This window comes from Melospiza georgiana, chromosome 4 (genome assembly GCF_028018845.1).
Source record: "Melospiza georgiana isolate bMelGeo1 chromosome 4, bMelGeo1.pri, whole genome shotgun sequence".
Taxonomy (NCBI): Eukaryota; Metazoa; Chordata; class Aves; order Passeriformes; family Passerellidae; genus Melospiza; species Melospiza georgiana.
Window position 1 is genome coordinate 11,252,477 of NC_080433.1, and position 13,616 is coordinate 11,266,092.

At 47.7% G+C, this 13,616-nt stretch overlaps 1 protein-coding gene across 1 annotated transcript in view; it reads left to right on the plus strand.

The window, feature by feature from the left end:
* Positions 1–13,616, plus strand: part of CACNA2D4 (calcium voltage-gated channel auxiliary subunit alpha2delta 4) — a 119,544-nt gene that overhangs the window by 46,084 nt on the left and 59,844 nt on the right. Inside the window, exons 23-27 of the mRNA XM_058022172.1 lie at positions 112–209; positions 2,553–2,646; positions 3,590–3,685; positions 5,787–5,914; positions 9,795–9,875. Coding sequence (XP_057878155.1) covers positions 112–209; positions 2,553–2,646; positions 3,590–3,685; positions 5,787–5,914; positions 9,795–9,875 — 497 coding nt within the window. The remainder of the gene's footprint in view (positions 1–111; positions 210–2,552; positions 2,647–3,589; positions 3,686–5,786; positions 5,915–9,794; positions 9,876–13,616) is intronic.

A 13,616-nucleotide genomic window follows, 5' to 3' on the forward strand; every position in this document is an offset into this window, starting at 1 on the left:
CAGACCAAGGTTTCTTGCTGACTTTCTTTTCACAGTTATTATCATGCAGCAGCCTTTGTTTGACTGTAGTTTCTCTTTGCCCTTTTGGGTTTGTTCTCCCCTTCCCACCAGGATTTACTGCATCACCGACATTGATCCCGACCACCGGAAGCTCAGCCAGCTGGAGGCTGTGATCCGTTTCCTCACTGGAGAGGAGCCTGACCTGGAATGTGAGTCCCAGGCACTGAAAGTGCCCTGCTGGGGTCTTCCTGTACCTATCACAAGGGAGAGGGGACTGTGACAACTGATTGGTCTCAGACTGAGCCCCTCTGGCACTTCTTACACAGGCAGGACTGAACTCAAGGCCAGATCAATTCACAAGTGGAAATGAGCTGAGGATCCACACCCTTGTCTCTATCAGATGATTTTTTTTCCATTTCAAAGCTGACACATAACTCAGCCTTATTGGAGGTCTCAGCACAGGAAATACTGGAAAGTGGAAGGCTTGAATGGAGCGTGGCAGGGGCTGCACTCCAGGTTTAAGACAGACAGACTGAGTGGCCTAGAGGGGACAATGGCAGGAGAAGCCAGGAAAAGTGCTGAGACAACTCAGTTTCCCAGGGACACCAGGGACATCATCCTCCAAGGGCTCATGCTTTAAAAAAACCTCAACATTGTTATACACTGAAAATTATAAAACAACAAATAATAAATGAAGGAAATTTTGGGGCAGAAGGAGGTGTTAGGTTTTTTCCCCCAGCTGAAATGGTTTGAAACTGGCAGAGATTTGAGAAATGTTATTGTTGACCTGAACCTACAATGTTGGCCAAAAAAATTGGAGAGATGGGTTTTTTCAGAACAAGGATTTTTAATTTTGTTTTCCAAACACAACAGGTAACTGATCCAAGAGAAAAAAAAAGGTTACAGGATCATTATCTTTCCTGCTCCCCCTGCTGCTCATCCCTTGCACCAGGTCCCATTCTCCTGCAGCTGATACAGCACCACTGAAGAGTGGGATCTCTGTGGGGGCAGAGATGGCCAGCTGTGCATGGCAATTCCTTACAGCAGTTTGGTTTTAGGATGTCCTTCAGCCCCCTTAGTGCTGCCAAGTACAAGCTTTTGTATGTAAGGCTGCACCTCAGAGGCACAAACCTTTGGCACAAGGATGGGAATCTCATAAAAGCAAAATCAACTGTAATCCAGTAATCCTTCCTCTCTTTCACAGTGTGAGCAGAGCTCTCCTGGCTGTCCTTGGAGTAGGCTGGAAAGAGGAGATGTATGCTTTGAAGAGGCCAGGGAGGAGGAAAGTTTCAGGAGAGCTGACTTGGAGAAAAATGCAGACTTGGAAGTGCTGTGGAGGAAAAACAAATATGATTTGAACACATGAATCCTAGACATGGGGGGCCTCAAGAGGGAAAGATCTCGTGGTGGGCTCTGATTTTGAAGCTTGAATGACAACAGCTATGGAGAGAAGGATCCTGAAATCTATGGCAAAGAAATTTGGGAGAATTTGAGCTAAAACATTAAGGGACACCTGGAACATCAACCCAGAAGGTTTCAGTGCCAGAAACACTGAAATGGTGGGGTTGCTCCATCTAGAACAGCACTGAAAGGAGCATTTCTGGGACATGATGGTCACCATGTTCTCACAGATTAATGCAAGTAGGGCAATACAGAAACAAAGCAGGTCAAATAAATGGAGTTCTAGGGCATGTCATTTAGCACATGACAATACCTTGAACTTTCCTAATCACTTCTTAGCTCCAGTGCAAAGTGGATTAGACTGGTAGCCTGCACTGTCTTGAGCATCTGGTGAAAACCAGGACAGGAAAATGTTTTGTGACTCACAGGAAGGAAGGAGGGCAAACAGAGAAGCCAGTCAGCAAAGGGACAGAGTAGACCATAAAAAAGTCTCTAGTGGTTTTGAGGGAAGCCACATGAGTGGAAGGTTTTGGCTGATATCCTCTCTACAGGATGCCCAGAGGAAAGGTCAAGGCAGGGATTTGAGGCAAAGGCTGTGGACAGCCTGCTCAATGAAGGAGTCAAGTGTCAGTCTCATGAATAACTTCATTTGAAAGCCTCTCACTTGCCCACACTTGTTTGGGCACCACACTTCCACAGAGTTTGCAGGGGAACTGGTCTGATGATTATGGACATTACAAATAAATTATTCACAGAAAGGGTGATCAGTATTTGCAACAGCTGCTCAGGGAGATGGTGCAGTCACCATCCCTGGAGGTGTTTAAAGAAACACTGGATATGGCGCTCAGTGCTGTGGTTTGGTTGACCTGATGGTGTTGGGTCATAGGTTGGACTTGATGATCTCAGAGGTCTTTTCCAACCTCATTGGTTCTGTAATTCTGTGATCTTGGCTGTAACATCTGCTCCTGTGTTTTTTCCACCACCCAGGGTGTTAGACATCTTCTCTGCCCTGTAATGGGAGGCCTCTTTTTTGGGCCCCATTGATCCACTGTGCTGGATAGGCAGATGCTCCTTACCAAGGGACTCCTTAAAACATCTAGGGAAAAACATGTCTTTCTCTCCTGATTTTTGTTGTTCTTTTTTCTTCTTAGGTGATGAGGAGTTGGTCCAGGAAGTGCTGTTTGATGCAGTGGTCACTGCCCCCATGGAGGCCTACTGGACAACACTGGCCCTCAACATGTCCTTGTAAGTGTAGGAGTCATAAATATGGATAGAAAACTGCTCTGGGTTTGTGCAGTGCCTGAAATAATCACAAACTTCTGCACAGCATACAAGAAACTGCAGAAATAGCTCCAAAAGCTGATAGAAATAGCTCAATAGCTTTAGAAATAGCTTGAAAAGTGTCTCTCAGGAGTGAACTCCAGTAAGCTGGGCCTCCTTGGGAGAGTCTTTAGTATGGTGAGGGTTTTTCTAGTGGAGAAAAGAGAGTTTGGTAATGTCTCTATTGGTGGTACCTCCAGATTGAACCTCAGGAAGATAGTGGACAGACTTGTTTCAGTGAACAACTTTGTATTTTATTATTTCCAGTGAGGCACCTGTTGCTTGTGGTGTCTTGTATCATGTCACACAGATCTTTCAGCAGTCAACGTGCTGCTCACTGATGTACATGGCCACTGGACTCCTGTTTCAGTTCCTTGTATCCCTGCACAAACAGAAGCTGAGCCAGTGACAATCCTGCTAGGACACACAGTTATCAGCACAGATTTAAATTGCTACACCCACACACCCTATTTAGTCACATTCTGCTACCCTGGCCATTCTGTGCATCCCTGATTCAGCATTCTCCTTCTGCAGTTCCTCTCCTGTACTTCAGCCTTGTGAGAGCGGCCTGAAGCAGAGCTAGCAGGGGCAGAGGAGCTTATGGCCTACTTAAAAGAGAATGAAATAAGCGGACTTCAAAGGTTTAAATCTGAGCACAAGACTTAAACCTGCCAGTTGTCTGCCAGTTGTCCCCTGTTGCCATGAGGCGGGAGGAGCCAATGTCACTCCTGGTGTAAATGGCTTATATTGCTAATGAATTTGGGACCAGCTCTCCAGATGTGGCTTCAAGTTTGAAAGGCCCTCACCCTGGGTCATTGCTGTTCTTATGAGAACTGTTTGCTCCTGCTTGTGTATTTCTGTCCCACAGGGATACTGAGGCAGGCATTGAGATGGCATTTCTGGGCACTCGAGCTGGGCTCATGAGGAGTGCCCTGTATGTGGGCTCTGAGAAGATTTCCAACAAGTAAGTGCCTAAGCTGCATTACAGGGTTTCTGTCTGTGTCTCTGGAGGGCCAGCATGAAATCACCACCAGCCTTAGAAATGCTTTTGGGGAGGCAGAATGGAAAGGAGAAACACCTTGATGGCATTAATGCTGATTTACAGAATCAGAGTAGGGGGCCTTTGTTTTCCTCTGGTCCTTTTGAGTTTTTCTTAAAATACTGTCCCAGAGTGCATTCATTTAAATGAAACTCTTCAACCATTCCCTGATTTCAGTCAGCTGACACAGAAAATGCCCACAGTCACTCCATGTCCCCAGGACCATTTTGCAGTGCAAAGGCTCTGCACTCCAGTGCCCCAGCGACATCCCAGCTTGGCTGTGTTTGATCTTTCTGTCTCAGTTCCTCTCCCAGATTGATGCTGCTCTGCCTCTCACACTGCCCACATGGCAGCAGCATCCCAGTGCCTTGCAGTGAGGCGTTAAGCGATGTGACTGACATCTGTCACATCCCATTCACTGCCTTGTCCTCTCCCTCAAGGCAGGAGGATGTGTGCACTGAAGGGTTTTGACATGGAAAGGGTAGTTTGCATTCTGTTGCGTTTTGGATATGCGTGCTGCTGTAGGAAAGGACAGGTCACAGAGGCACACCAGCAGATGGAACAGAAAGGGACCATGTGGGTGGTGGTCATTAGCTTCTCAGCAGCTGTTTCACTGTCCCCAAGTTCCCCAAACATGAGTCCTACCCTCCAGCTCTGCTGTGCCTGAAAGGTGACACTCTTCATGTGTTTGAAGCAGTCTGAGCAACTCAGAGTAGTCAGTCTCTGGCAACAAGGGAGAAATGCTGTGTGCTGCAGGGGGTTAATGTGATAATTCCCACTGCTCATCAGGAACAGCGTTCAGTGCTTCAAACAGTCACAGTCACCACACTGCAGAGACAGACCCCCACATATCTCACAGGAGGAGCTTCTGGAATCCCCTGAAAGGAAGGAATCCTAAATGAGGAATTATGATGTCAAAATATAAAGCAAAACAAGAGTCTGAAAACAAAGGGATTTGCCAGGCAAGCTGAACCTCCAGGGAAACAAATGACCTGATTTTATGAGGTCTTGCTTGAGCACCCACTGCATGTCTTGTCACGCTCCCAGGACACATCCTCTTGCCTTCAGAAGCATCTCTTTGCTCAAGCACTTCAGTTCCTGCCTCTCTGGGAATCACAGAATCATAGAATTTGTTAAGGGACTGGAATGGACCTTTAAGGTGATCTGTTCCCAACCCACTCTGCCATGGGGAGGGACACCTCCCATAGATTAAGTTGCTTAAGGCATTATCCAACCTGGCCTTGAACACTGCCAGGGCTGGGGCAATCTCCTTCAGCAACCTGTTCCAGCTTCTCACCAGCCTCACCTTAAAAGATTTCTTCCCAGTATCTTATCTAAATTTCCCCTTTTTCAGTCTGTACCCATTTCTCTTTGTCCTGTCACTACAGTTCCTAACAGAGTCACTCTCCAGCTTCCCAGCAGCCCCCCTTCAGATACCAGAAGGTTGCTATGAGGTCTCTGCTCTGAGCATCTCCTGAGGAGATGAGGATTTACCCACAGTTGCATAACGTTATGTTTGGGGTGTGTGGTTTGTTTTTTTAGGAGACTGCCTAATCCCCTTTCCTCACCTGCTCCCCATCCCCTGCGGTAACTAATGGCCACAAGCACCTGTGCTTCCCTCGCCCACCCGCTCCCCCGGCACTGCGGCGCTACTCCCGGGGTGTCGTTCCTGGTATATCTTCCGTGCTGCCCGCTTCCCTCCGGCCCTGCCCTCTTCCCTCCGGCCCTGCCCGGCCCTCAGAGCCCGGGGCCGGCCCGGCCCCACCGCCCGCCTGGGGCCGCCGCCGCCGGCCTGGCCCGGGCCAACAGCGGCACCTGGCGGCGGTCGCGGGAGGCGCGGCGGGCGCGGCCGCCCTCAGGAGCGAGGGGGAGCCCTGCCCTGCCCCGGGGGGACAGCGGCGACACCGCCGGCCCTCGCCCGTAGAAAAACCCCGGGTGGAGAGGTGAGGGCTATGCGCCCTGCCGCAGGTGTCCCACTGCGTTGCCCTCAGGAGGGCTCCGTGAGCAGCGTGTTCTCTCCCGGCAGGAAATTCCTGACACAGAAGGACAAGGAAAGCATCTTCACCATGGACCACTTCCCTCTGTGGTACCGCAGGGCGGCCGAGCATCCCCCCGGCAGCTTCATCTACAGCATTGTCTCAGAGGATGAATCAGGTAATCCCAACTTAAACACAGAGCAGACAGAGGGAAAAAGAATAAAAGCTCTTTTCGCACCTCACATCCCACATGGCACCCATCCCGATACCTTTATCACTGCCTCCCGCCTAGTGGAAAGTGCTGGGACCTGCCCTCGTGGTGTTACCTTCACACCAGTGAGGGGCACAGAGCTCATGGCCAAGATGCTGAAAGATGGAGCTACAAGGTGTAGGTAAGGCAGTCAGGAATGAGCAATGCAGGGCTAGAGAGGAGGAGAAGGATGGAAATGGAAATGCAGGGCTTTGGTGGATGGAAAGGTGTAGAGAGGCGGGAGCTGGGGGAACACGAAGTACTTGTGGGTCTGTAATACACATGAAACATGAGAAGGGAGCAGGAGAGGTGTTGCAGAAGGAAGAGGCACAGAGATTAAACCAGGCTTGGGAGGGAACAGCATCAGCCCTGCTGGGTGACAATAACAACTGGCACTGGTGAGGGACCAGCAGACAGTCAGGAAATCTAAGTTCAGAGGGTGTCATTTTTTCCATCACCACTTTCCATGACAGGAAAGGATGGGTTCATTATGGAAGATGGTGGAGGAAAAGGGTGGAGAGGAAGCATTGGTGTCCCACACAGCAAAGTTCAAACACTAGAGAAAAACAAGGAGTGGCTTTTCAATATCTCTTGCTTAAGGTGTTGGTTCCTGTATATTCCTGTGAGTATGCAGGGCCAGCCAGGACCTTCTCAAAGGCTGGAAGAGAGCAAAACAGCCTAAAAACAAACAAGCAAAACAAAATATTCATGTGAGACTCCTCCACACAAGGCAAAGAGCCCCTTTGTGCTCTTCCCTGGCCCCCAGCTCTCCATCTCTGTCACAGAGCTCAGCACTGTAGCTGTTAAAGCTTTTTGTGGCACAGTGGTGGGAGTCTGGTGGGTGGGAAAGCAAGTAGAAAAGAGAAGAAACCAGCCTGGGAGGCAAGAGATGAACCAGGATGTATAGGGAAAGGAACGGAAAGAGAAAATACTCAAAACCTACAAAAGCCTCTTTCTCCCCAACACCCTTACATCTCACTTATAAAGCAAGTGTGGAGAGAGGGGGAGAGGTGGCAGGAGGGTCCTTTCACTCCCCTGCAAGCCATGGATCTGCTCTTTGGGATAGAGTGTGGGTTGGAAAACCAGGCAGTGACATCCAGTGGGCCTTCCTAGGGCAGCCATTACCCAGGCCACAGTGTCACTGCTGGCTAAACACTGGGCTTGTGGCTTGCTGTGGCTTTCTCAGAAGTCACAGCTGGTTTTGGATAAAGACCAAAGACAAGTAGCTGGCAGTAGTCTTTGTTTTACATGGCCATGGGTCAGAAGCTTTAATGAAGTCCAGAACCCCACTCACCTGGAAACCTGGTGCCTGCAGGCACCTTGTAAGAAGTAGCACTTGGCCCTGAAGACCTCGTGCCCTAAATTGTAAAGGAGATTATTAGTCTTTAGGGATGAGCAGCTGGGCTCAGAGAGACTGCCTGGGAAGGGCCAGGAAATAATTCCCAGTTCTTCTGAGACAGTGATTTACTATAAAGCAGAGTCCAGGCCCTTCCTTGACATCTGATGAAGCAGAGCTGTCCCATATTTTAGCCAAAATAGGCCACCCAGTTTCTTATTAAATTCTATCAGCTGCTGAAGTCCCCTTTTCATGTTTTCCACAAGTCCCCTACTGTGGCAGGAGGTTTTCATGGCAGATGGGCTTCTAATCACCTAAGAGGGAAAACCCCCAACAGCTCTCTGTTGGGGAGCAAACCAGCAGGAAGTGACTGCAGGTTGTCAGAATCATTTATGCCCAGCACCTCCTTCCAGTGTCCAGAAGTCTCAGGAATGAAAGGACAGCAGGGAAGCCTCTGCATGTCAAGTAGCACTGTTCTTGCAACCCAGATTTTTCATGTGTTATGTGGGATTTTTTTCCTAGAGATTCTGAGTATATTTTGCTTCTTTATCCCATCTCTGAACAAGCCATTTGAGGTTCACCATTGTCCTGGTTTGGCAAAAATTTGGGAGAAAACCTCCAAAGGGGTTTCCTCTTGAAAGAAATTCAAGTGGCCCTCCCCCAGCTGGTTCCAGAAAGAATATTTCCTTGGAGAAAAGTGGAAAAAACTGTTTATTTAACAGGCAAAACATTCACCAGCACAAAAAAAAAAAAAAAAAAAGGACGATATTAAACAATAAAACCTCTTGCCAAACTGTAGAGATGCCAAACTCAGGAGGCCCCTCCATGGGCTGCAGCTCAGCTCACTCAGCCTCTGTCAGTCCCTCCAGGGCTGGAAATGCCCAGGCCCGGCCCGGTGCCCACAGCTGGAGCTGCCGGTGCTCTGCTGGGTTTGAACATGTCCAAGGAAAAGAAAAACCACAGTCCAGGGAGCTTCTCTGCCTCAGCTAGCTAAAATCTAACTAGAAGCAAAGGAGAGCTCTGTCCTGCTGTCTGTCCATGCTGCAATAACACAGTCCAGGAGCAGGAATGTGGAGGAGTGCGTGCAGCCCCCAAACTCCACGCTTCTTCTCTCCCCTCTTTGTCCTTGGAATCAGTCTCAAAACCTGTTATCCAGCATATACAAAGCAAACACCTGGGGATACAAGCATGATATAGCCAGCCCAGGACAACCATAAAGGCAGGGTCATGCTCAAGGTGTGTGAGGTGAGTGTTTATTTCACAAAGGTTTTACTGCTTTTGACACACTTGAGCAGGTTAATGTGGCTTTGATCAAAAAACAAAAACAAAATAGTGAGAGCCTAATGTGAGGCTAAACTGTCGCAGGCACTGAATTGTGCTCTGGACACACCTAAACTGATGAAGGCAGACATGGAAAGGAGTAACAAATGCTGGAGTTGTGGGGAAGGAAAGAATCCCTGACCCATCTGTCTAAGGAAGAGGTTTGCACAGAGCATGCAAGGAGGGAACCAGGTGCAGACTATATTGATCAGACTGGCCTTCAAACTGTCCCCTGGCAGTTCCCAAAGAGGTGCCCCAGCTGAAGCTAATCTAATCACTTAAAAAAATACATAGAAATGGAATCTGCCACATGGAAAATTGCAGGCTGGAACAACTGCCCTGACAAGGAGAGATGGAGTTCAGTTGCTTGAGTCTAGCCAGCCATGTGATTTTAAATGCCCCATGGGAGCTCAGAGATCTGCACTGGGCTGGCAGATGTGTCACAGGACCTACAGGATGCTTAAAGCAGCAGCTCAAGGATAATTGGGAGACCCTGGGGCATAAGAGAGTTTAGGCAACATAGTCCCAAAAGGCTTTGTTTCTCAAATGGAGTGTGCTCTGGAAGCTGCTGTGTCTGCAGTTTCTAGTGCTGGCCTGGCTTGGGTAAGACTTAGGCATAAGCCTGGCCTTTGGTGTGCAGATGTTGTCAGAATTACCTGTCCTGCTCCTCCTCTGTCTGCAGGGTTTAGATGGTGCATTGAGCAGAACAGCTCTCTGGCCTGAGAGAAACTCTACATGCCCAAAATCAAGGAGGCCAGTCCTCTCCATTTTATCACAGAATCGTGGAACATTTTGGGCTGAAGGGGACCTTAAAGGCCACTTAGTTCCACACCCCTTGCCATGGTCAGGGATGTCTTCCTTGAGCCCAGGTTGCTCAAACCCCTCCCATCCAGCCTTGGACACTTCCTTTATGTTGAGGATATCACTTTTATCATGAGCCATAAAGGAGAGAAAAATAAAATCTGCTCATAGCCCATTAGGCTGCCTTTGTGTCTTGAAAGATGCAGCCCTCAAAATTCTGGGATGTTTCAGAGTTGAGGAATACCTGCACACTGTCCTGGATGGGAAAATGTGGGGGCAAGCTGGTCTTGCTGCATTTTATTCCTCTCTGGGGGTGAGCTAACCAAGCCTGCTGTATTTGTGTCTTGACAGAGGGGGGTGGCCTGCCAAAAGTGGTGACAGTGAGCACGGCTGTGTCTGTGTCTGTGGATGGGAAGATGGGAATTGCTGCAGGTAGGACATTTCTCTTTTTATCTTGAATGAAATGGCTGCATCTTGCACTGAGTGTGGGAGCTGAGAGCTGTTAGCTTGTCATTCAAGGGAAGTGACAGGAGCCACAATAGCTTGTGGTATTGAGAGCTAGGCTCAACAGAGAATAATGGAGCAGGTACTGAATGGCTGACAGGCTTCTGGAAGGAAAATGGGCTGCTTGAATGGAAGCTTCCCATCTCCAGTGCTGGTGAATTTGTGGATTGAGACCTTTTTTCTGGAGCAGGAGTAGGTTGGGAAATCTGTGCAGGTTTAAAACTTTGCAGAAAACACTTTTGGCTTTGGAACAGCTTCATGTTTGTGTGTCCCCATTGTTATCTCAAATGAAAAATATTTTCTGCTGGTGTAGTGGATATGTTGCTAGAACTCCAACTCAGAACTATGGATTGCCCGACTTATTGCTGATCTGAGCTTTAAACTCCTTTTTGCAGACCTTCACTAGACTGAATCTTCTTTTGGAAAATCCATGTAGCACATTATTTCCAACAGAACCCCAAAGCTTTTGAAGATTTACTATTTTCTCTACTAACTGCTTCAGCCTTAGAAACAAAACAGAGCAGGCATTTACCAAAACAAACTATTACCAGTAACCCTGGCACCATATCCAACTCAACCACTCAGCACAGGAGTACTGGGGCAAGAGAAGGTGTAGCTCCATGGAAATTGCTTTAGACCTGCAAGCAGTGACTAAAGGAAGAGGCTGATGGAACAGGTAATGGACTTATTATATGCTGTGATGCAAAGCTTGTTGGGAAGGAATAGTTAGTGCTAATGGAGCCTTGCATGGTGGAAGGAATGACTGACAGGATGGACACCAAACAACAACTTTGTTACAGGGTCACCCTGTAGAGAGAAGGGCATACAGCAGATACCTTCAGATCACAGTCGGAAGTCATTGCTTTTGCCTAGGCTGGGTAGGAGACAGGGAATGTTCTTCAATACTACTAGTCAGTAAAACTATAGCAAATTCATTTCATGTGATGAAGCATTCCTCAGTTTCCAGGATTTCAGTAGTTCTAGCTGACAGTGATATTCCTTAGTTATCACCTGGGCATTGAGAAAGTACTCATAAGGTGAAGGAAGTGTTATGAAACAGAAAATTTCACTCTTATGCCCAAAGCCAGAAAATTTTTATGAAGTCTGCCTAGAGGCACCTGTGAACAGAGATGGTTTCAGCAAAGTTCACATTAATAGGTGCTTGGATGATAGAAGCTGCTCCCAAAACTGATACCAGCTGACACTGTTGTACCCAGCAGAAAATGAAAGAGCATTGGAACAGCACCAAGAGTCTCTGTACAGCACTGAAACGTTTTTCTAGGCATTATTTTGAGAGGAGAAAATAACATTTTTTTAAAAGAAGCTTGTTTTTCATGATCTTTTTCCTTCCCTTTCCTGACCTGTGGGTTAGAGCAGAGGCACACAAGCAGTTCATCTGTGCTGTGGTTCAAGCCCAGCTGGAAATGAAGCACCACACAGCCTCTCACCCCTCCACCCTGGTGAACTGGGGAGGAGAGTCAAAGTAAAGCTTTCAGTTTGAGATAAGAGCAGTTTAATAATTGAAAATTAAGTAAAATACAATAATAATGGTAAATGATGATGATGATAAAAATAATAATAAGGGAAAAACAAGCATGCAGGATGCAATTGCTCACCACCCACTGACCCATGACAGACCTCTCTTCCCAAACCCAGACTGGTCTATCTATAGCAGTTTCTATCATCCCTCTTCTGGGTAACTCCCCCCATTTCTGTAGTGGGCATGATGTTCTGTGGTGTAGAATGTCCCTTTGGTCAGTTCAGGTCACCTGCCCAAGCTGTGGTCCCTTCCATTTTCCTTTGTTCAGCTCCTCACTGGCAGAGCATGAGACAAGGAAAAAAGCCCTTGACTTATGATAAACACTTAGCAAAAAACCAAAACATTCTCGTTATGAATTCAAAACACAGCACTCTAGCAGCCACTGAGAAGAAATTAACTCTACCCTAGCTGAAACCAGGACAATCTGGCTCTCAGCATAAATTCAAGGAAGGAAACTTCTCAGTGGAAGCACTGGAGCAAGAGCAAGTGGCAGGAGGATCTGGCCCTGACAGAGCCATTTCTCTTCTGTCAGCAGCACTTTCCACAAGCCCTGTGGAGATTTCCACCCACTGAGTTATGCTGAATACTGTCTGTGTGGACATGCTGGGAAAGGGCAGGATCCTTTGCAGAGGGTGGAGGAAACAGCAAAGGATAGGGAAACAAAACCATATTTTAAAACAATAACAATAAGGTGGAAAATCTGTCATTTTTGGAAATTATGCACAACCAGTTTTCTCGCTGGCAATCACTAAAGCTGAGACAGAGAAATGAATTTTCAATTGCTTCTGTTCCTTAAAGGTACCACAGTCCCTGTCCCCAGCAGGTGCATGAGGTGGCCTGACCACCAGACTCTTCTGCTGCTCTCACACATGGTGGGCATTCTTCACTCCTGGTTTCTTATGCTTGATGGAACAGCCCATCTCTGATCCATGGGATGGGTGGGCTAAAGGACAGCATCAGGGCAAACACTGTCACCCAAAGGGTCCAGAGTTCTTCATGTCCCCAGCTGTAGCCTGCACTGACTTCAGCAGGAGTGCAAGGGTTTGCTGAGGTAGCTTCCATGTGCTGGCTTGGGTGCCAGTTTATGTTTGTGAGGGTGTTCAGGGAGGAGAAAAGTGCAATATTGCCATTTACTTTTCTAGTAGTGACTAAGGTTCATCAGCTGAATCTTTCATGCTAGTAGTCATTTTTTAAAAAGGGCAATAACTAGTGGTCACACTACCAATTGAAATATTATTTTTCTCTTGAGGGTGTCAGCTTAGAGAGTAAGTAATCTCACTTCCTTTCCCCTCACAGTAATATAATTATCCTGAATTGCTAGATTCTGGTTCTAGGGGACTGTGAGGGGCTGCAGCAGAAATGATGCTGGACAGAGCTGCAGCACCATCCTGGGTACAGGAGATGGGTGAAGGAAGGGGAGGGAGTGTGGAGGCACACAAGAGGCAATCAAAGCAGAATGGGATGCAGATTGTTGTTATTGTTATTCTGATGACATCAGCCCTTACTGGGATTGATACCATGGTAATTTAGTTATACTAGCAGAAGTTTGATACCCAGCACTAGTTCCCAGAAAACCAAATATCTGTGAAGATTTGTAGTTTCTGAATAAATGCAGCTACAGTTCTGTAAAAGGGGAACAACAGAGACTTTTTAAGTGCCCCTGTAAAAGAACAAGTGGTATGAACTGGCCTGTCATTCTGCCACTGATCATTACTGTCACTTGTTTGACTTGATGGTGCTTGAGGGGATTTGTAAGCACTTAGAAATGTTCACTATGCATGCAGGGAAAAATTAAGCTGCAGGATTTACAGCCATGCTCATGGGGAGGGAGCACCCCCAGTGCCCCCATGGGGAGAATGCCAGTTCCAGGCAGCATTGGGCCCCTTTTTCTGGCAGATGAATGGCAGTCCATGGCCAGGGCAGAGTAAGGCAAACTGGTAAAATCAAATGTCCAGGAAGATGACACAAGCCTGGCTGCTGTCACGGACTGAGGGAGCAGTCAGATGGAATTAGAGAGTTGCAGTCTGGAGGGCTGAGAGGAGGGATGAAGGGGGAAGCAAAGGGGCCTCCTTCCTCCCATTTCAGTCTGTCTTAGCTCAGTGGGAAATCCCAGAATGGGTTTGAGGGGG